The 23,207-nt window shown below is 35.8% G+C and overlaps 2 protein-coding genes across 14 annotated transcripts in view; one reads left to right on the top strand and one right to left on the bottom strand.

Moving 5' to 3' along the window:
- LOC118271716 (glyceraldehyde-3-phosphate dehydrogenase) overlaps positions 1 to 23,207 on the bottom strand; it is a 256,387-nt gene that overhangs the window by 191,669 nt on the left and 41,511 nt on the right. The window lies entirely within an intron of this gene.
- LOC118271663 (kinesin-like protein unc-104) overlaps positions 1 to 23,207 on the top strand; it is a 107,743-nt gene that overhangs the window by 44,239 nt on the left and 40,297 nt on the right. For 10 of the 13 annotated variants that reach the window (XM_050693741.1, XM_050693735.1, XM_050693740.1 and 7 more), the window contains one exon: positions 16,894 to 17,056. In XM_050693741.1, coding sequence (XP_050549698.1) covers positions 16,957 to 17,056 — 100 coding nt within the window. In that variant the 5' untranslated portion in view covers positions 16,894 to 16,956. Of the gene's footprint in view, positions 1 to 13,283; positions 13,444 to 16,893; positions 17,057 to 23,207 lie in introns of those variants that run through there. The other 3 variants (XM_050693743.1, XM_050693742.1, XM_050693731.1) reach the window with 1 other exon arrangement.

Below are 23,207 nucleotides of genomic sequence, written 5' to 3'. Positions count from 1 at the left end.
TCCCACGTTCCCCGCACACAGCAGACTCTTGTATAACCCAATTACGTACTGTTTACTCGGCTCTATCTATACTGAATATGTTCCAGTCTACACGAAATTAAAGTAAATACATTTCGCCTTATTCAGCTCTTCGCGTCTGCCGAAAGAAATTATTCCCAGAGAGTTTTTAGTTACACGGTTTATTGTGCAATTATTTTGTTTCTGTACACACACACACACACACACACACACACACACACACACACACACACGCACACACACACACACACACACACACACACACACACACACACACACACACACACACACACACACACACACACACACACACACACACACATACGGAGCAAATAATATGTTTTGTAAATATGATTCTCAAGTGAGATATAATAATAATCTGCTGGAGAATGTCTGCTTTATTAAAGCAAATGTTTTCTTTTCATTTTCTGTTATTTTGTTTGTATAAGAATTTTTGGTGTGGCAATGTTTTTATTCATGAGTGCGCATTTAGTTCAATAGCATTGAAAAGTAACAAAATATTTGGATTATGGCCGGTTTTAAACCGCCTTAACGCTCCTAGCACCTAAACTAAGATTGGTAAAAACAAATGTCGTTAAGTGTCACCCATCTTTACTTAGGGGTGGTCCCTTAAAGTTTGAGACATGTTAGTGAAAACGAACATTAGTGAATTTTAGTATCCACAATTGAATTGAAAGTTTCCATAGAAAGACCCTGCCAATGTTAATATAGACTAATCGCCCGCGAATCTCCCCAAAACTCGAGCTGAGATCGTTAACGTCTGTGGGACACATGGTCGTTGAACTGTCGTACAACGATCCCCTAAGCGAAGGGGATTGACACGCAGTCTTCGGGACCTCAGTACATTAAGTATCTATTTATAGCGAAATTTTCAACTGACGACAGATTTCTTGGTCCTTTCATCCGAAGGCGGACAAAAGGACCACGTTTCTTGTGTGTTATATTACTATCCTTTAATGTAATGTAATTTGTTACTGAGTTTACTACTCGTTTGTATTGGGTTACACACAGTCACCTGTGTATAGTTCTGTTGCTGTGAAGAGTTCATTTGCTTATTAGTTTGTAGCGACGCATATTGGAGGTCCAACAACACATGACAGATGGTAGAAGTCAAGATAACACGCGTAGACAAACGACGACATAAATCCTACATCGCACATGTGAAGCTTACATACGAATAAACATGGATAGAAAATCTCAACAAACAACTGTTGGACAGAAAGCCCGTCAAATACAATCACCTCGCCTGGTCGGAGGATCCTCCTTTTCCGATCTTAGGAAACTTTAATCTTTGTTACCTAAAGAGTACTGTAACTTTTAAGGTTTCTAGAAAATCCAGAATATAAGATTTATAAAGAAAATTCATTGTTACTGTCACAAAATAAAGATCAAATAGATTTATTTGATAAATAAAATCAGTTGGGATCGGGCTTACATCGAAAAGCTGAGGATGAATAAAATGAGGCCAATAACGTATTTTTTACACAAAAGAGTATAATAATATTATAGACTAGCTTTTGCCCGCGACTTCGTTCGCGTGGAATAGTGACTTCCGGCAAATTTTTGGTTTTAACCACATAGTTCCCGATCTCGCGGGATCTCTTCAAAAATGAGATGTGGAAGATATTCCAGGGAACTCTTCAAAAATCAACATAATGAGCTCTGCGTTTGAATTTAATAGATGTATACTCACTTAGGGCATTGAAAAAATAGTTTAAAAACGGACTTAAACTAACTTAAAACTAAAGAAAGCTACGAATTACGAATTTATAACAATTAAAAAAGAAACTATATTACAACCTATCCTCTATGCTATAATAACCAAGCTTAAACTAAATAATTTAAAAGAAACGACTTAAATCTAATATAATTAATTTATAAATTAGACTTACAATTTTATTAAAAAAACTAACTACAGTAACTACTAATAATCGATATCAAACTAAACCTACGTTAAATAGTTTAACCAAAAAACCAGGAAAACCCAACAAATAAACTTATTAATTGACAAATACAACGAAACCAATTTAGAATATACGAAACAGCAGGACCACTACAGACAAATAATAATCATACGACTGATAATACACTTTTTCTACGATAGTACCGAAGCGCTCGGCCGATACCCAACCAAATGAATGTAACGAAACCATAGCGCGATCTATTTCGATCCCAACGCCATCTATCGAGGATAAAGACAACTTGGATTATTTATTTATACTCCGTTCGGGCATTTTCTTTGTACTAAAAGTTTAATTATATTGATATTATTTTTTTCATACCTTTTTACTATTTATTTACTTTTTTTCGATGAATTAAAACAATAACATGAACCGAAGTCGTGTAACGATCGACATAGAATTATCTATACTCCGTTAGAGCATTTTCTTTGTGTTTTATTATATTGATATTATTTTTTTCATACCTTTTTACTATTTATTTACTTTTTTTCGATGAATTAAAACAATAACATGAACCGATCGTGTAACGATCGACATAGAATTATTTATAAATAATTTATTTCTTATTTTATTTTTTTGATTTTTGAAATAAAAATATATGTATGTCCTTTCTAAGGTTCTAAACTATATCTGTACCAAATTTCAACCAAATCCGTCAAATAGTTGCGGAGATTAATGGTATAAGCATAGAATGTTCGACGTGATTCTTTAATTTGACATAACTTTTTTATTTATGAACCGATTGACATGAAACAAACACTAAATGTAAATTTAATCATCCCACAATATATTCGTGAAAACCGCATCCAACTCGGATCAGCCGTTTCTGAGATTAGCGCGCACAGACGAACAGACAAACAGACAAACAGACAAACAGACAAACAGACAAACAGACAAACAGTCAAACAGACAAACAGACAAAAAAAATTAATTACATTTTTGGGTTCGACATCGACATAACAATAACCCCTGCTATTTTTTTTAAGATTTTCAATGTACAGACAGCACTTTTCTACGATTTTATTATATGTATAGATAAATGTTCAAGTAAATATAATAATATCATTTTCTCTTGGCAAACAATTAAATGTGTAGATAGGTTTATTTTTTCGTATTATCCTGTTCGGGTGAAGGAACTTTGCTGATCCCTTGATAATCTCCCAGTTTAATGGCCGCAAACTTTGAAACATCCTGTTGTCAACTTGTTTGACAGGATACCAGGGGCTAATATGAGTTTTTTTAAGTAACCGCAATTTACACGTTACTTCGTTTAGTCTTCTGATTGGTTTGTTAACTTAAGACTGCACGGGTGGCCGGTGGCTGGTTAACTGGCTGCTATGCAACGTGTAGCGGGTTCTATTTTGTGTTGTGTTTGTGATTCACAAGTTGTTGTTTCGGATCTGGGTGTCATGTGAATGTGAACTTGTATGTTTGTAAACGCACCCACGACACAGGAGAAAATCCCAGTGTAGGGCAAGGTTAAAAAAAAAACAGCTAATCGGAGAGCTAAATGCGGTAACAATTTGATCGCGTTAACGTAAAACAAAACTCGCACTAGGCAACCAGAATGCTAATTCTGTAACCGAAATAAGAGCCAGCGAAAAAGGTTAAACGCTATTTTTGGACGATAAAATATTTGGTGCTGACTTTATGTATAGGAGTATTTGTACAAAGAATATATTGGATTTATTTGATGTTACATGTACCGTGTCAATGTGTGTAGGTCGTTTATTTACGTTCGCTTCAGCTATTATTATGAATGGGGGTTTAGGAGCAGATTTATATGTGAAACGTATTTCTGATGAAAATTAGAAAAGTTTAAAAGTATCAAGATATATCGCTATTTGGTAGGCATACGAGGATCGGAGCTGCGGACTACCTAGCTGGATACCGGAGCTCCGGCTCGAAAAGCAGAAGTAGGAACGGAGTGGTTTTTAGTCAGTAAGAATCTGACACCCCTCTCGCTTCGCCCAAGTCGGGAGAAGTCGATGATTTCCCCCCTTAAAAAAGGGGCATACGAAGTTTAAATAAAACTAGAATTTGAACTCTGTAATCTAGTAATGCAAGGGTTTAACCGTTACACAGCCAAATCACTATTTATAAAACATCGTAGTGAAATATTGTACTCACGACAAAAATCTATTAAGTTCATGTTATAGTTCAAAAGAAAAACTGTACCTGTCACTTTTTGATCGAAGTATGGTAAGTACAGCCGTTTGTTAGTTTTTTGTGGTTAAAATTAACTGTGACATGATTCAGCGTTATGCGGAACGCGGATCTAATAGTGGAACTAGTTTAGATCACAAAGATAAAGCTGCACTACTTTTATTTAAAAGTTGGTTAAATTATTTAAGGTTATTTTCCTGATATTAAGGGCGCTAGGGGCTAAGTTATTTGCATTTGAAACTTGTTTGTCTAATTCGTTACGTTCGTGTTTTATTTTAGAAGTGAGGGTGGCCATTTTTGTGTTTTATTACTGTTTGTTTATGTAAAGTTGTAAACTATTTTTGTAAAAATTAGTTTTAGACTCGGGTTGAATGGTTAATGTAATCTTCTTTATTTATAGAGCTTGGTAGGTTAATAAAAGAGAGATTTAAAATGTATATGAAATCAAAATGAAACTGTACTGCTGTTTTGTTACGATAAAACATATTATATAAAACCTTACATTGCCAATATTGCCGAACCATCGCCACATAATGTGACGCATTGACAAAAGATCAATCAAGTTTCGTGATGACGTCAAGTAGTATCGTCTTTGATGTGTGATGTACAGACAAACAAGTCGACGTCGACCCGACACCCTTTGACGGGACCATCGACTGTGTTAAATATTAAAATATTCATGAGGTGGGCTGAAGATGTCTACCACCCAAGACATCCCAGTAAAGACGCTAAAAATATGTCTCCTTAATAGAAGGCAACGTATAAAATATTGTAAGTACAACGTTTTTAAAAATTCAGTGGATTGGCTAATACATGGTCCTCTTGAGATCAAAGGACCATGAAATGAAGTGTATGTTTACTCGCATATTGCGATCATTGGGTAAGATATTTTGTATGAAGGCCAGAGAAAAAGGTCATCAGTATGATCTATAGTATGGTGCTTGTATTATGGTATATCTAGTAATGTAAGAAATATAAAAATGTTGTTGTCTTTTAGCTTGTACATTTAGTACGGGTTTGTTTTACGTTTAAAGTAATCGAACAAGAGCTCGTTCGGCGCTGTGATTGGTTGTTTTATTCGAGCCGGCCAATCAGAGCGCCGAACGCGCTCTCGTTTCGTTACTTTAAACGTAAAGCAAACTTATACTAGGGGTACTGAACTAAATGCCACTTCTCTGTCATCCTAAGAGAAGGTTAAAAGTATGATACAAGCCAAGATAATGAGTTTCATGTTAAAACCGTTTATCTTGTATTCGTACAAAGCCTTGTTCTTGTACCAGCTTGTAGAATTTAATCTCCTTTGTGACCTTAAACGTCGACACACCGCAGGATTAAATTATTACTTTAATAAGTAACGGTACAAGACTATGACTACAACGGCTACTAATTAATGTAGGTCCTTGATACTCTTTGGAGACCTTAAGCTCTATCTGTAATGCTAAGGTCTATAAATGTTGCTCCCAACAGGTACTAAGGTCCTTCGGTACATAAATGAAGACCGACTGGTAAAGATAAAGAGATACTGCCGAATTAATTTCTAATTGGAAGGCAAAAACTATTGTATCTAACGAGACGGATCATCTGATGGTAAACAATCGCCGCCACCTATGGACACTCAAAATACCAGAGACATTGCAAGTGCGTTGCCGGTCTTTTGGGGCTTACGAAACGCAACGTAATCGTTGTTTCCCGTCGGTTTTCTGTGAAGCCGTGGTATCACTCCTGTCTAGTCGGCCCATTCGTGCCGAAGCATGGCTCTCTCACACTTCATGTCCCACATTTGTCTTATTTGCAAATTGTTGATAATGTAGGCAGCTTTATGTGGATATTTTGTTTTTACAAGAAATGTGGAACCTTGTTTATTCTATGTTCTCGTTAGACTACAATACAGGTAGTTTATCGATCTTTTCTAGTCTTTAGGGAATTGTCTTCGGAAACTACAAAGTTAAGACCACAAACAGGCTGAAGTTTCAGCCAACTAGCTGAACTCCTGGAAAACACCTCGATCCTCAGTAGACGGAAAGTTTTCAAGTGGCTGCTTCCATGGTTTGATTAGGTTCTGGTTTGTTCTTGGTTTAGGTAACAACCGTCTCGAAGGAGTACAGTTTAAATTGTTCCGACTACCAATTCATTATGGCCGACTGGTTCGTTTGTAGTTGAGATGTATACTGAGTCGATTCTTTGGTCTACCAAGTTTTATGGGGGTTTTAAGTTGGCTTGGAATGAATTAAATAAGGCACTTAACCGTTTCTTCAATATTATTTTTTGTATAAGTTAGATTAGAATTGGCTTTTTAAAAGGAAAGTTATGTTCAGTGATAAAAGAAACGTAAATTCATTAAATCGATACCTTTTAACGGATTGGTGTCACAGAATTCTCAATTTTTTTCGCAGTAAAAGAATATTTCTTGAAGTTTTCTTCGACTGAGTTGGACGAAGAAAAATATCTTGAAGAACGGTACGTTAATAATAAATTGTGAACGTGGGCGATGCCCGAGGCAGTCGGTTACGCCACGTCGACGTCACGTCGCCGCCGCCGCGCCGTCACGTTGGATGTGAACAGCTACTGGGTACATGCGGCTCTTGGATACAAAACTGACGTTTAATTAAAGCTTTTTCTATTCAAAACTACAGAACACGTGTAAATTGGAGGGAGAGAAATTATAGTTTTATTCGTGATGTTTTTTAGAGTATGGATTTAGGTGATGTTTGGTATTGAGTTTTAGATTTTAACATTACTTTTTATTTGATGTGAGTTTTATTATTACACACTAATATTATAAATGTGACAGTTTGTTTGTCTGGATTTTTTTCCGTGAATAACGCTGAACCTGCTGAAATTTGGTATACAGACAGGCTGACTTAGGTGATGCGACTTTTTATCCTACGGGAACGCAGGCAAACCCGCTGTTAGAAACTAGTTATACAAAATAAATTAATACATGCGAGTTGAGGATAAACATACAACTTTATGCCTTAAACCAAATTAAATATTAATATTATAATAAATGTAAGTGTGTTAAACTTGTCTAAACACGACTACAGATTAGAATAATTAAAGTTTTATGCGTTCTGTACTTCTAAAGGTAACTTTAGTAGATGAAAAGTTTCATTTGAAATTTCCCGAGTATTGCGTCGCGTTGGCTGTTTGTTTAATTCCTTTGCCCACGTAATGGAGTTTCAACATGCGAAGGCGTGACGTCACAATTTTAATTGCATTTTTGTTTTATTGTTTTTAGATTAAAATTTCGTACCGAAGCCTGGGAAACTTTAATTGAGGCTAATGCATTAATCTGCTGTATTTTTTTGTTGAATATATCACTAAAAAATTGTTAACCCAATTTTTATAGAAATCCCACGAAGTCTTGAGTAATTGTGCCCGATATAATGTCAATATAGGCCTTAGGGGACGAGAAAGTATAAATTTTGTGTTATGTTTGAAAATAACCCGAATTATTACTCAGTAGGGGCGACTCAAATTGAGCCTTAAACCCACATGATACTACTGAGAATTCCGTAATTGAAAACTTAAACATTTACTCACTCGAAAACCCAAAATTAAACCATTTCCAAAGCTGAACACTTGTTTTGTCCAGTGTCGTGGGTTCGTTTACAAAACAATTTGACGTACATATGACACCCAGACCATGACCAATTTGTGGATTATTTAGTTTTAAGTTGTGAAGATATTTCGCTTCCATGGTGTCTAATCCCATTGAGGATTGCAAAGGAGGGAATTGCGTCTGTGTGTACAAATCAAGATAAACAAACCAGTATAAACTGACCGTAGAATGTGCGAAAAGATCATATAAGGCTAGACCATGATATACTGGTTTTGCATAAGTTGATGTGTAGTTGTGTCTACTTCAATTCCATAGCAATATTTGTTGGAGCTCCCCTCGGGGCGGTGCACCGACGCGATCAGACGGAGGAAATCTGATCTCCTGATGTATTGTTGTAGTATAGGCAAGGATTGCAGATTCGATGTGTTCTTAATTTTGCTGGGTTGTATCATTGTGGAGTTTTAAGCGTTCGGCTTGAAGAGCTGTAGTAGGTACAGGGTGGTTTTAGTCAGTAACAGTCTAACACTCCCTCTCGTCGCACCCATAGCAGGAGAAGTCATTGGATAATGTTCCTCCCTCAAAAAGGCGTCAGCCTGGGATATAATTTTAACTACTTAGATAAAATGTGTCAAAATTCCATTTCTGATAAGCAAATCTAGATACAGCCCCTTATATCGCGTAGACTATAGAAGAAAAAGAAAAAAAATATATTTTACTTTACCAGAAATTGGTCTGTTTTTTGTTTGTAAATAGAGTTCTAGAGTTTATGATAACTGAAGTGTTACATCATCCATGATATCAAAGCCATTATTTATTTAAAATACTGTTCAGAACCAGGAATCAACATTAATTGCTGGTTATTTGAATGTCCAATTACATGGTGATTTGTAGATAAGCGGTCACTATACCCACGACAAGACGTCAATGGTTGGCCTCTATAGTATCCAAGTCCTTTTACCATGACAATAACTCAAAGATAGCTTTAAAAACATAATTTATTTTGTGGAATTCGTAATAAAAGTTACTACCACGCATTGTTTATCAAATTGCGTTTTAGACCAAATCTTTAAAATATATGTCATGTTTTAAAAAAAGATGAATTGTTTACGAGTCGTTGGAGTGCCATAAGAATAAATAAATAAATATATAGTCCTTAGGACACCCGCGGGATGAGACGAGGTGATGTTATTATGTAAGAGAAAAATTTGATCATGCAAAAAATATATATTTAAAGTATCTGAATTTTTTAACATAGCATCGTAACTCTTAAGTGACTTATGTAATTTGCTACTTTAAATAAATAAAATAAGAGTTTCAGCTCTTGAATTTAATTTAATGGAGACATTAGGGGCTTAATCATCGTTTGGAGGGCTGTTGTTTTTATTGTAACGAATATTTATGTTCAGTCTAGTTAATCCTGTATCAAAATATTTAATTTCTCACTAAATATTTAGTTACAAGGTCGTCTCGTTAAATCTGAAACTTCATATGAGATCATGTGAGATGTAAAATAGTAATTGTATATCAAATTATTCTAGCTTATAATAAAATTAGTAAGTCAAAATTACAGTCTCTTTAATAATAAAAACAAAGATTCGAACATAGTAACTCCTCCTTTTTGAAGTTGGTAGAAACAAAGACTGCTACAGTTACATTATATATCTAACCTAACCCTTAACAACATGGTATTAATGGTCATTTTTATTGTGAACGTCCTTTTCTTTAGTAAATAGGTCTTGCGTGATACAACAGCTTACTCAGTTTAGCCAACGTCGGATTAAGATTGAAGGCTCCCGTTAACCCCATTTGCGACCCACTCATCTACGGCCCATTCTAACGCACTGTTTTCTTATTTTACGCCTAGTCCAGTGCTGCCCTCTTTATTACCTTCATTAACAATATTAATTGTGTTACTTAAACCTCATTTGAGTAAAGTAATGACATTATTCTTATGTTACATTGTAGGTAATGTAATAATATGAAACACGATTGGTAAATACGATTTATTTATTTTGTTATGAGACTAGATTAAATAAATATGGCTTTGAATAAGACTTACAAAAAAAAAGAAAGAAAGTGGATTGGGAAAGACGTTTAAATGTCACGTCTATTATGAGTTGAGTGATAATCCCGAACTCTTGAGTTTGACCGAAAGTTGAGTAGATTTTTTTACTTTTGGAATTCAAACATAGAGTTTAGAATTGTCGTTAATAAACACCTATTACATAATATACATTACCTCACGCCTCTCTCCCATGGGGTAGAGAATGCTAATTGGTGGAATGGTAATTGCTACGAATCTTACATACCTCTTTTACTTCAACTATTACAATGATATTACACACAGGCACACCCAAGAAGTGGATGTACAGTACAATGTAAGTTATCTTCTGTCTACACAAGTGATTCACAATGCTATAGCAATTAAAAACAGCCTTGAATATACCCAGTTAACCCTGTGGTCCATTAAACCAACACAAAGCGAAATTCTTTCCTCCTGTGCGGTGACATTGAAAACCCGACGCTGCCCTGCAAAGGTTTGTTTGATGTACTCATAAAATTCTCTCATGCGTTGTTGAGTTCACGTATTTGTGTTTAACCATATCGTTTACTTACTGAAAAGGTCACTGGTTAAAGGTGAATTGAGATGACGGAAAGAAAATGGGTGATTCTGATGTGATTCTACTGTGATTGTGATTACATCATTTCTAAGTATGATTTTTAATTTGTTTTGCTTTTGGATCAGAGTAATCTGTTGGTTAAATTACACCTACACGCGGACATTTTTAGAACACATACAGTCCTACGTCAAGGTTTAAGCCTTTTTGGTTATAATTGAAACGGACAGGATAGATTTGAGAATGTTTAATTGCTTGTTCAGTCCTGTAAATGTGGTTGACTGGAGCTGCGGAAAACCTAGGAGGTTTAGCGGGGTATTGGTTTAAAGCAGGAGTAGGAACGGGTGGTTTTTAGTCAGTAAGAGTGACTCTCCCGCTTGCCTCATTCGGGCGGGAGAAGGAATTGGATGATTTTCCACTGTCAAAAAAAGGAACGTGAAAAAAAGATAGACTCTTTTAACTAAACTTAAAAAAATGTAAAGTTGCTTTTAGTTAGTGATTCCACAGGAGTACTTCTTTGCTTTAAAATATAAATGTGTACGTGACTTGTGAAACTAAACTAACTTAAAATTATCTTAGTTGTGTAGAGAAAATCTTGGAAATAAAATTAAAATCTTAATTTTAGATCATGCAGATTTGGTCGTTGAAACAAAAACTAATCTTAACTAACTTTTATGTCAGTTAAGAGATATAGAAATATCTTATTAGACACGTATTGTCTACAAGTAAATAAAGAATGAAACCCAATCACTGCAATTCGTAAGCAAAAGTGTAGGTACAAGTAATCCTGACTGAACCCCATCTAATTAAAGAATGCAAACCTTAGCGATTCACAGGGTACGAATGATGCGATTCACTCAAAATTTCGCCCATTTTTTCTCAATCCAAAAAGTTCTTGCTCACAGTTCGACCTTTAAATTAAGAACACAAGGAAATGATATTGCATAGACGTAATAAAATGAAAAATAAAAAAAGAAAGGTTGTCAAACGGAGGTGACCCTTGTTTGGGGGTCTTATTTTATGGCAGCGTTACCCTGTATGCGTGCTCAAATGGTATTCCAGTTAAATATGGCTGTAGTCATATCAATACTATTTGTGTTTATTTAATTTTATTTGTAAGGTGTTTGGGGTATTTGTTGTTTTGCTAAACTTAATATAAAGCATTCTCTTTTCTCTTCTTGATGGTAACCGAGTCTTCAATATAAAGTTGTCGACTATTCTACCAGTGTCGAGTGGTGACGGCAGATTATGAGCCCTCGAACGTTAAACTTATGTTAGTTGTTAGTAAATTGAAAGGACAAAATATTTGGGTTAGTTAACATAAATTATTCGTCAGTGTATAAAAATTATGATAAGGACTCAAAAAATATAAAACATACTTATATTTGCGCTAAGTAGTTGGTTTTTTTTTATGAAATTCTCCATAACTCTAGTCTTATGAGTCTAATTATACCTAAATATCACTTTTAATAGAAAATTGCTTACGTATGTACCTTCTTGTAAGCCGTTAAATAGTTAATTTCGACATTACAATGTACATGTTTACGTACCTAATTCCCACAACGGTTTTCCGATTAAAATGGCTACGTTCTAGTATGATGCAAATTTTCGAGAACTTACTGCCCACGCGACTTGCAATCGATGTGGGCGTCTAAAGCAAGACGTCATGTCTTGCTTGAAAGCGTACTAGGTATAAAGCTAGAATACTGTGAAACATAAACCTACTTCTTGTTAATTCCGAGACTAAAGTACAGTTTCAAAAGGTATTTTCTTGCAATATTTTTAGTTTTTAGAAAAATAGGCGATTGAATATCCATACGCATAGTTAATGCCCTATGCTTGAACTATACTACCTAGATATTGAAAGCTTGTAACGTTTACATAATGTCTGTGTATGTGTCATCTTAGTACATTTGGAAATAAGGGATATGGGTATACGTATATCGTATATAATCGTGTGTATGACACATATATCAGCCATGAAGTAACCAGTCTGTGTACCAGGTCCCAAGTCCAGGTAGTAGCGTGAACCTCAATCGATACATTGAATTGCGTCACCGCCCGTTCAGTTCCACGGTGTAAGTGCGTAATTCGTCTGGTCCTTTGACCCAAGATTCGCCAAGTAAATGTTTGACGGTGTCTGCTTGCGTCGACAAACAGTATGGAAGGGGCTTAGCCCGTTTAATATCTTAGTACCCAGCACTCTGTTTCCGCGTACCGAACATTGATTTGTATCCAAGTTGTTCGGTAAAGCTTGAATTTATAAATTTCAATATTTTTGTAACGATACCGACGTGCGTGGACTGAAATGACTTAAGTACTCGGTACTCGCTAATGTTTAGCCACTCAATTTACGATATAGCTTATTCTTAATTACATGTATCAAAATTCAAGACAGCTCATCGATCAACTTGACCAAGAGTAGGTACTGGAATCAAAGCGTACGTGTCTGGAATGATCCCATCCACTTCCATTCCAGATTTGGCCGATCCTTTCCTCTTGTTTGCATGTTCAATTAGCCAAGTACCTGGCAACCCTTAATATATTTTGTCAATGTGAAATGTTTATTTAGAGACGACGTCGCCATAATTCATCACGCCCTAAGCTTTTGAGCAAATAGCTTCATATGTGGGAGTGTAGGGGAGGCGGAGACTGCGACGAACCTTCACTAATACGATTGCGTCGCAAAAGGGTTCTTTTCGGCGTTGACGTTTGCCGTTAGGAATAATGAGCATGGCGTATGAGGTGTCGACATTTTAAATAGTAATTAGTGTCAATTGGAACACGGTTGTGTGAGCTATCGGGTTGTGGAAATGGTCAGGTTAGTGAGGATTGTGTTATTTGCGGTGTAGGGTGCGCGTCAGCAGTGCGCGCAGCGCGGCGTTAGATCGAAGGCTCGGGGAGCGTCGCGCGCATGCTCCGCCGCGGGGTCTCCGGCGAGTCGGCCGGCGGGCCGCAGTCGCACCGCGGACCCGCACGCGACGCGCCATGTCGGCCGGCGCTGCTACTTGACGGAGCAACCAGCTCTTTGGAAAACAAACCTTGTGAAATCGCGTTTCGGATCGTCGCCATCGGTCGCAACCGCACGGGGATTCGGGTAAGTCCGTAGCGGATCCGTTAACGCCTCATGTAATCGTGCCGAGTGCAGTGCCCAAGGTTAAAGGCTTCCGATGTGCTTTTCCCGGATACCGATCTGCGATCTCGAGGGTTGTAGGTGGCGCTAGTGAGCGCGGTGAGTCATCTCTGCGACACGTTTTTTCATGGCCGCCCCTTCGATCTCGTTGGCGATGCTAGGCTAGCTGGTGGGTTTGGAAGATGTTGCTTGCAGTGGATGTTACGTAAGTGCGTTGGTAGTGCAGTGGCCGTGGTGGCCGTCGCTTTCGATACGCTCGGTGCGCACTCGACCGCGGCCAATTACAGCACGCGAGGATCGTTTTCAGGAAAACATTCACCATTTTGTACGCGCCGCTCGCGGACCCACTGTGCATATTGTGATCTACGTCATGGTTCCCTACCACCCTGTGCCTCGTACACCGCCGGGATACACCAGTGATATTGTTCTATAGTGCAAGTGAATGTCTTTATTCGGAATTTTGCAATTGTTTGTGCTGCGTTTCGTAATTACATAATAAATCGGAGACATCAAAAGAGCTGGTAACGTTTCTATTTGTTTACTAAATTGTTAAATAGCTATTGGGAATAACTCAATGCATGTAAAACTGTATTATACCTATGTATTGGAAACAAAATAGACACTGGAAATTGTATTTTAGAATAACAATGACTTCTTTTTACAAATTGTGTAATAAAATGTTATGCTATTTAATTAAAGTGATATACTGTCTCTCTCCTTTATAATTAACTTTATCAGATAGAGAATTTATTACAAAATATTATATGCTAATAATTTGCAGACGTAATGTTACAACTATGCGTGTCGAACATTACGCACAGTTATGTAAAAGTCTTCGAATTATTTCCTTCAAACATAGTAATTTTTCAATAGTACAACTTAATTTGTGTTTTTATAACTTGACATTAGTAATACTAACACAATAAACTACTTAAATCCATTGTAGGGCAAAAAACGGATCAGCTGAGAAAGCACGCGCAACCGTCACGGCGCATGCGCGAGCCATGACGTTTGATTCCAATTGAACGGCAGTTACATCCGAACGTTGAACGCAAAAAATATACCGTAATAACATGTTTAGATAAAAAATGTTTTAGAAACTTTTTAAAATCGATCACAATGTCATTAAAAAGCAATTAACGGAAAGGGTCAATATTACATTGAAAATGTTTTCAATAAGTACATAGTATATAGGTTGATGGGACCGAAATCATTATCGTTAGGGTAAATAAACAAACATTTTGATGGCTTACAGACCCTTAACTTGTACTCGTGGAATGAAAGAAAATATTCAAGGCATTGATCATAATATTCATGGAATGAAAGAAAATATTCACGGCATTGATCTTAATATTCGCATTAATGAACTTACCAATACAAAATTTTTGACTCAACACAAAGAAAACACTTTAGCATCGTGACTTAAGCAGACTCTCATTAAAAAAATCCTAGTCTCCCCCCTTATTTCAAACGGCTTAGAATCTCGAATGCCATCGACAACGTCTCAATGACGTCACGGAAACATTCCAGAACGTTGGATAATTGTTATTGCCTGTGAAATCGCCTAGAGGAGTTAGCATTTGCTTTCCAACCCTCCCACGCGACAACCTCATTATGCCACAATTCCACGACTTTTATCCCCTTTCATTCCTCTTTTAAACGAATATTTCGTGCCGTTCCTGAATTTTTATTTTAATTCCAACGCTTTGGGGATCGCAGGACCAGTTATTGCGTAGTTCTTGGGTACCTCAATCAATTTATTAAATTCTTGTTTTGCTATTGATCTTTTTGATAAATAAATCGTGTTTTGCCTAACGAAATTGGTTCAGATCTTATCGTTTCTTTTGGTGACTTTGTGAATTTATATCGTAAGGCAATGACTTTGCATTAATGTGATGAATGTGAATAAAATGTATGAAAGAAACCGCTTCCAATCGTAAAACCACTTTAAATTATGATCTAGCTTTATTGCTTTGTTCCACTTTGTATAAATGATTACCTACGGAGTTAAGAGCTATGCCAGTGTATAACTCTAATTTAAATTACTCTATTCGACCACCATCTCAAGCATTTCATACGTCATCGTTTTTTACTGGATTGCGTACCCATTGAAAGCTTGGAGAAATAAAAATGAAATTGGAGCCTTATCTTCTATTATATTAATTTCAAATTCACTTGAATCCAATAATGCAGTAGTCTCGGTCGATGACATAGGGTAGAGGTTTGGTCGGGTTATTGTAACTGAATAAGAAATCGATGAGGTTGTGCCGATTGCAACTGACTTAGTAATTTGTATTGAAATCGATGTTTTTTTTTGCATTGGAAATAATTCTTCTGTCTTTGATCTTCTTGGGTAGTATCGACACGGAATTGTAATCAGCATTGGGTGATCATCAGTGTATTTTACTTGGATCTTTATTTTAATTCTAATACTTTGAGGATCGAAGGACCAGATATTGCGCAGTTTTTGGATACCTCTATTAATTTATTAAACTCTTGTTTGCTATTGACCTTTTTGATAAATAAATCGTGTTTTGGCTGATGACATTTTGGCGACTTTGTAAAATATCAAATTTTAATCAAAATTGGGCGATCATCAGTGTATTTTACTTGGACTTGTCTGTCTTTTGCGTCTACCATTTGAGAAAGATGATATGATAAACGTAATATTAGTTAAGATTCTCATTCTTAGGATTAATTAAAAACAAAATGGCGTGTGTTCTAGTCACATCGTTATTTATCGGTTATTAAATCAACATTTCCATTAAATTGCTAACCATTCACTACGACAGCTGTTAATAGTTTTGGCTAATATTATATAGTATAAGTCATTCTGAGTTTAAGCATCTTTTGCCCTCAGTCACACCTCGGGTCAATAGTCGAATGACCTAAGAGATGTACTTTAGAAAATATTTTCAATCTCTTTAATCCATCGTTTGGATTTCAATGTACTAAAATTGGGATCGTTTTATCTAGATAATTTGTCAGTTAGATTGTACCTAGTCTTTGGAAAGGGTGTTTATTTTACTGCAGTATTTCGCTTTTATTTGAAAATATATTTTTTGTTTAGTATTATTTTTTGGAAATCGTGAGCTATTGGATGGATGTGTCTCTTCGAAGCTGAGTAGGTACAGTGCGTTAAATTAGTTCGGTTGTCTTAAGGTTATGGTAAAAGGCAAAATTAGTCTACTTTTTTTAATTGTCTTTGAAAGGATCGTGAAGTTAATATTACTTTTTTTGTAGATCTCCAACTTTTTTGTTTATCCTATCTGAGAAATTGGTTACGTCGATGTCGTAGCGAACAGTAACGATCATAATCGATTCGCAATACTTCAAAACATTTGACAATTTGAGTTTAGGTGTCCATTTTATTATTGTTTCGGTTCGTATAATAATTTTGTAATTTTGTTCCAGTTGTAAATCCGGCCCCGTACCGATGCACTAGTGGTTGACGAGCGAACTAAAGCCACAGCCGCCATGTCGTCGGTAAAGGTGGCAGTGAGGGTTCGTCCCTTCAACTCCCGGGAGATTGCCCGGGAATGCAAATGCATCATCGAGATGTCCGGGAATACTACAGGTAAGAAATTTGAAATTTTTCCAATTAAACCATTAATAAGTACCTACTTTTGAAATGTCAACAAATAAAGGATTAATAGTCTGTCACTCTGTTCGTCAGTGAAGTTAGGTGCTTGTTCCAAAATGAAGCTTCGAATGGAGAAAAACGAGATAGAAACTCCATTCATTTCTCTTTTAAAAAATACATGTTTACAATTACTCTGATACAGTTTTCCAATCAAATAATTTTACATATATGAGAGAAAGCAGAGACATTGCAACGCGCAGTTATAATTCTTGAATGGTCTTAAAACAAACTCGATAGTTTCATCAAGCAAATTATGGTAGAAATGGTCGTCATTAAAAAATGTGTTTGTTTATTGAAGAGATGATTTGAGAATAGAGATAGAGTCGATAAATATAAATGATATTGCTTCTTATACTATGAATATAATAGAATTTAAATCCGAAACAGATCCATTGGAGATGGATCAGCTAAACTGAAGAAGATATCAGACCACACACTATTAATAGTATTCATATCTATGCTTACACCGTATCTACGAGTATAAAACTATCAATCTTTTCACATTTACGTTGTCATACGATTAGTTTCGAGTGCTATAAGCTTGATTTATTATGTCCAATATAACATATAACACAATATATATTCAAGGCTAGATAAACTATAGCTTAACTATCTTTCGGTGACACAATACCTATTATATTTTATAGTAGCTGTCTAGGCCTCTAGGAATTATAATAAAGACTATTATATTTTCTGTCTAATTATGAACCCTGTAATGATGTTGAGTACCTAAAAATTTAATATGGGGTATTTCAAGAATGGGAGTAATTAAATTTCTTAAGGGTCGGCAAAGTGCATGTAATGCCCCAAGTGTTGCAAGCGTTCATAGGTCACGGTAACCACTTACCATCAGGTAGGCCGTGGGCTTTCTTGCCACCGTCGTGGTATAGACAAACAATTCTTATTTCTATGAAAATTTTGCTCTATATTGTCCCTTTTTGACAATTGGATATTTATGCCATTTGGCTCACAGCACAGACTAAATAATAATCTGGTTATGATAATGGGTTTGGCCTTTATTTTATGAAACTAATCAAGAGAATACATGTAAGCATTATTCCCTTACAAAATTTATGAAAAGGCTTATAATTCGTTAAGTGTAATCAATCAAGGAGACTTTGGTCTTTTCTACGCAGTTACTTAATTACCTTTTTTAATCTTTTCTCCAATCTTCAGTTTTATTCGCCTTGTCACCTTGGAAAGCTATAATAAAATCAGTTACCGTCCACGCAGCCTTAGATAACGAAGATTGGCTTTTACATTGCAGTATAACCACGCCTTTTAGCCCTTTGTTACTTATGAAAAAGAAATGAAAGCTAATGAAGACCAATTGGCCTTCAAGAGCACTTGAATGTTCTTTTGGTCCCGAAAGGTCTTTTTCAATCCAATACGCATCTGTTATTTGTAATGAGTTTAGTGGAATAATAATTAAATATTAATTCGTTGTAGAATGAATACTCTAGAAATTCTAAAATAATAAGAGAATGTTTATTGAAAATGATTTTAACGTTTTAGTTTCGGTACATTTAGTTTTCAAAATGGTCTCAAATCCTAAACTAGTAGTGCTTTATATTACAGGCTAGGAATATATTACAGGTTCATTAAATTTAAGTCTCTCTCTATTCATTTTTACTGCAATTCAAGTAAAAATATGGCTTAAAATAAAATACGTAGATAACATTTTACAACACTTTTCCACAGAATATATTATTTTCAACAATGCAAGCTGAATTTCAATAAGTACACTAATGAAGTTATTCTTTATAAAAATACGTTTACAAGAATTCGGTGATTAAAATGCGCAGTTTTAACATTGTATGCGCGAAGTACAGTTAGAAGGTCGCGAACGAAACCTTACAAGGGAGCAATGTCAGCAGAAATCTATCGAGCTGTTTACTAATGGGGATGTTTGAACTAAGGCAGAGCTAATACTAATACAATATACGTAACACCGTAAACCTTTTCGTTTATGTAAAGGAATCCCCCAAAATTCCAAGGGACTTTGTAATCTTCTGTGCCGGAACAACCGCCATTTTTTTCATATTTCGTCAAAATTAGGTCGGAGTTTTTCCAGTAGTGTTTAATTTCAACATTCTGCGGCGTTCCCAAAATATCCTCACTAAAGGAGGACCTCGGTTTATTAACAAAGTTCTTTGTTACAAAAAATAACCTCTAATTTTCAAGGGTCCTACAGAAATATCTCGAGGGAAAGCCTCGAGCTCATGTGAAGAGCTCCATACTTCAACTGTGGCGAGTTTTAAATTTATTACCTAAGGCGTACAACACGGTATATTTTCTTCATTGGATTTACGACTTTGTAGTTTGACACTAAAGGTCATTTTACATTTATCGGAGCGAAGTTAATGAATTTATGCTACTTCTAAATAATCTAGTTTATATTTCTGCGGTCTTTAGGGAGAGAATATATTGAAAATTGTTAGTGGAATTTTGGCTTTTACGTAAATCATCACAATTGGAATATTAAACAATGGAAACAAATAGGGGCCTCCGAATATCTAAACATTATTTTAAAAAGTTTATACCTACCAATTGTATGAATAAAATACGTATGAGATGGATTTTTGATCTTTTATTTTATCAATTTGTATTACACAAATTGAAATACTAAAAACTCTTGAAGTCTCTAATGTAATCGAAGCAAAGAACATAACGATAGATTATGATAATGTACTTTAAAGTTTGGAGTTGTTTGTTTTCAAAGGCATTAGGCGTAATTTGGGACTAAAGATCGTTGAACTTAAGTATGAATGAGGTAAAAAATTAAGTCAGTATGACAGAAAATAACCATATATCAGCTCATATACAGAATCGAAACCAGATTCTCATTTAAGAACTACAAACTTTAACTAAAATTCATAAACTTTCAACACTTTTGCCAACAAAATTGACATCGTCGCTTCTACATTTCATTCCAAACATCTTACTAAAGAGGTCTCTACCAATTACGCCTATTAACAGCTCGGCAGCTGGTCTGAATGTGGCGTCACAGTCGAGGGAGCCCCCATTTCTGTGCACTGCACACTCCTAACGAGCTAGGACCTCGTTAGTGTTAAACTGCCACGTTCCCTGCATATTTTATGTACATTTCCCATTTGGCCAAGTTTTCCTAAACGTTTAGGTGTTCTGATGAGTGTCTGTATCAGTTTTAATATGTTTTGCTTTAGCATCTTGCTTGTGGATTAAAACTAAAACGTGAATTTTCTTTAAAGCCATCTGATAAAGTATCGTTTTCTTTTTCTTCTCCTCTAATACTATCTTCTAATTTATTTCGTTGCGTCCAAGATAATTATTCATGAACCTGAGACGCACCGGACTTCAGGGTTTCGTGTTTCATGGTTGTATCCACTTTAGATCCTGGCTTACAGGAGTTGCAGCGGTTTTGGGAGATTGTGACGGGCTTGTGAAATAAAAAAGACATCATCTGATAACGCCCTTTCAGTTATATCGTTAGTAACTTCTAAACGTTTTTCTTCAGTGACCTCATTGTCATAGTATCGATCCCCATAAAATTCCATATCTAATTCATATACAATAATCCCGCATTAGCTTTCAAGTTCATTGTCACGTCTCTACATCGCGGGGGTGTTAAAGCGACGAGGCGCAAACGACTAGGAATGACGTCACGACATGCGTCACACATAATATAAAGCTTGGATTCCATTAATATGCATTAGCATGGACACTTAAAAAAGCTAACGCAAATGCTTTCACACCTATTTTGCTTAACAACAATGTTTATGGAGACTTAGACATAGATTTGATGAGTATATTCATCACTGCAGTGTATTGTGTTATATGCAAGACGGGTTTGTGTGTATGACTAACGATTACAGTTCAGCCAAAATTCGAACGAACGAAGCCAAGTAACACTAATTTCACTGTAAACACGTGACTCATAGTTCCTCCAAAATTCACCCTTGCATTGTTTAAACCACCCCTGACTTGATTTTCATGGTCAGGTGTTTGGAATTCGAAAATCATTCCGCGCCTACGCCCCGGATTCTCTCCCCCATGCGTTTCAATGGCCTATAAACCCCATAATGCCCCATAAACCTTGTCCATGGATCGTTCCATACCTCTCGTAAATTCACCGCAGTTTCGCTTCCTCCTTTTAAATGATTCGCGTGGTTTCATTTCATTTACTTCAAAGCTTTGAAGAAGATTTGATTAGATCTCCATTTTAATTTCGATTTTTGTTTTCCTCCAATTTTCTTTAACCCTCTCTATTTCATTTATTTGGTAAAGGTTGTCTACTTTCGCATTATTCTTATTGGTTCCTGTCATCTATGAAAGTGGGTGTGTCCTTATACTCAACGTTATTGGGCCGTTCGCAAAATGGCGATTCAATTTAAATAGACGCATATTAATGGATTTTAGTGTCTCATTATTTTAAAGGGGACGTGTTGGGCTTCTGTTTACATGGGCAAATAAAACCATAATGTCGCATAAAGTTTTATTGTGTTACCGCTTGTTCGAGTTACGTTCAATACGTGGTACGACTGCGTTGCGTTTCTATTTCAATGAAACTTAAGTACATTTGCATTATTTTGATTTGTAAATCTATAATTTTCTGGAGCTGCGGACTGCCTAGCGGATACCGGAGCTTCGGTTCGAAAAGCAGGCGTTCGAACGGGGTGGTTTTTGGTCAGTAGGAGTCTGACACTCCCTCTAGCCTTGCCCAAGGCAGGAGAAGTCATTGGATGATTTAAAAAAAAGCACGGTTCTCTCTAGTAGTACCTACACTACACTATAATTCTCTAAACCTACGACTTAAACAATGCAAGACATTTTGAACAGTACCATTAAAATAATGATCAACAATTCGACATTGCAAAGCAAACTAGACCTATTAACATACATTAAAGTAACGTTCTTAAAATCTAAATTGGTTTAAATAATAGCCCGGTATAGTTTGCAGCAGACCATGTTAGGCACGCGACCACACGCAACCCTGTTCTCGGCTAGCTATTTATGCTGAAATGAGCATGTAGGTTGAATATTGATCAAGGTCCGTGGTTTGTATCTTGAAACTATTGTTCATCTGTTTGTTTATTTGTTATTTTATTTAAACTATATTTTTTATATCTTTAACTTAGTAACGTATAGAATTTTATTTATTTAACTTTTTGCAACTTTATTGTACAAGGGCTTAATGCTAAATAGGCATTCTTGCTAGCCAACCTTTAGGTGATGCAGTGAGAATGTGGTCGGTGTAATAAAGTGATAGAAAAAAAATAACGTAGTTTATAAAATGTTTAAATTTAAAATAACAAAACATATTATATAATATAGAATATCAGATTGATTAGCAAGAACATTTATTGGAAACAGAGAATGAAGAGATTTATTGAAAAGCAACAAACCAATGTTTTCTTCGCTAAATAAAAGACAAATTCCATCCATTAGCGAAATCTAATCAAGCCAACGAAATCCAGGCATATTTTTTCAAGAAAAATATTCCAAGTATCATTTTTCTCTGGTTGTGACGTAATATTGTCTCTGAAAGCTTTGCAGCATCAAAGCAATTAGTCACCGTTAATTACGTTTCATCTCAAATTCTCATCATTTGAGAAGCGAGGAGCGAATCTTTTTTGATGGGGAAAATAAAAGCGGCCTCGTGTTTTTTTTTTAACAGTTTTATGTTATTTTCGAAATACTGAATTGGAGAAGGTGTTACGATGTGAAATGGAAACTTCTTTATAAGGTTTATGTACAGTTAAAAAATGTGATGTAATTAAAAAATAGGAATGGGGTGAAATGACTTCTTCTGTCTTCAACTGTCTTCTTTCGTATAAAGTGCAGGCTTTTGTTTTCGCAACCTACCTACCAGAGGTGTATTTGGCTTCCACCAATCATATTCATTGGTATACATAGCTTAGCACTGGTGGAAACGGACTCAGTTAAGCTATGCTTTTTATATTAAAAGGATGCATACTATAGATGTGTGCTATTGATTGCCTTCCCTACTACATCGCAAACTGGAGCTGCGCACCTTCCTCTCACAGCTATATAGCTTAGTATCGGTGAAAACAGTCACATAATTTCACAGCTTAGCCATTACATC

The sequence above is a fragment of the Spodoptera frugiperda genome, chromosome 5 (genome assembly GCF_023101765.2).
Source record: "Spodoptera frugiperda isolate SF20-4 chromosome 5, AGI-APGP_CSIRO_Sfru_2.0, whole genome shotgun sequence".
NCBI lineage: Eukaryota > Metazoa > Arthropoda > Insecta > Lepidoptera > Noctuidae > Spodoptera > Spodoptera frugiperda.
This window is presented reverse-complemented; position numbering and strand designations above follow the sequence as displayed.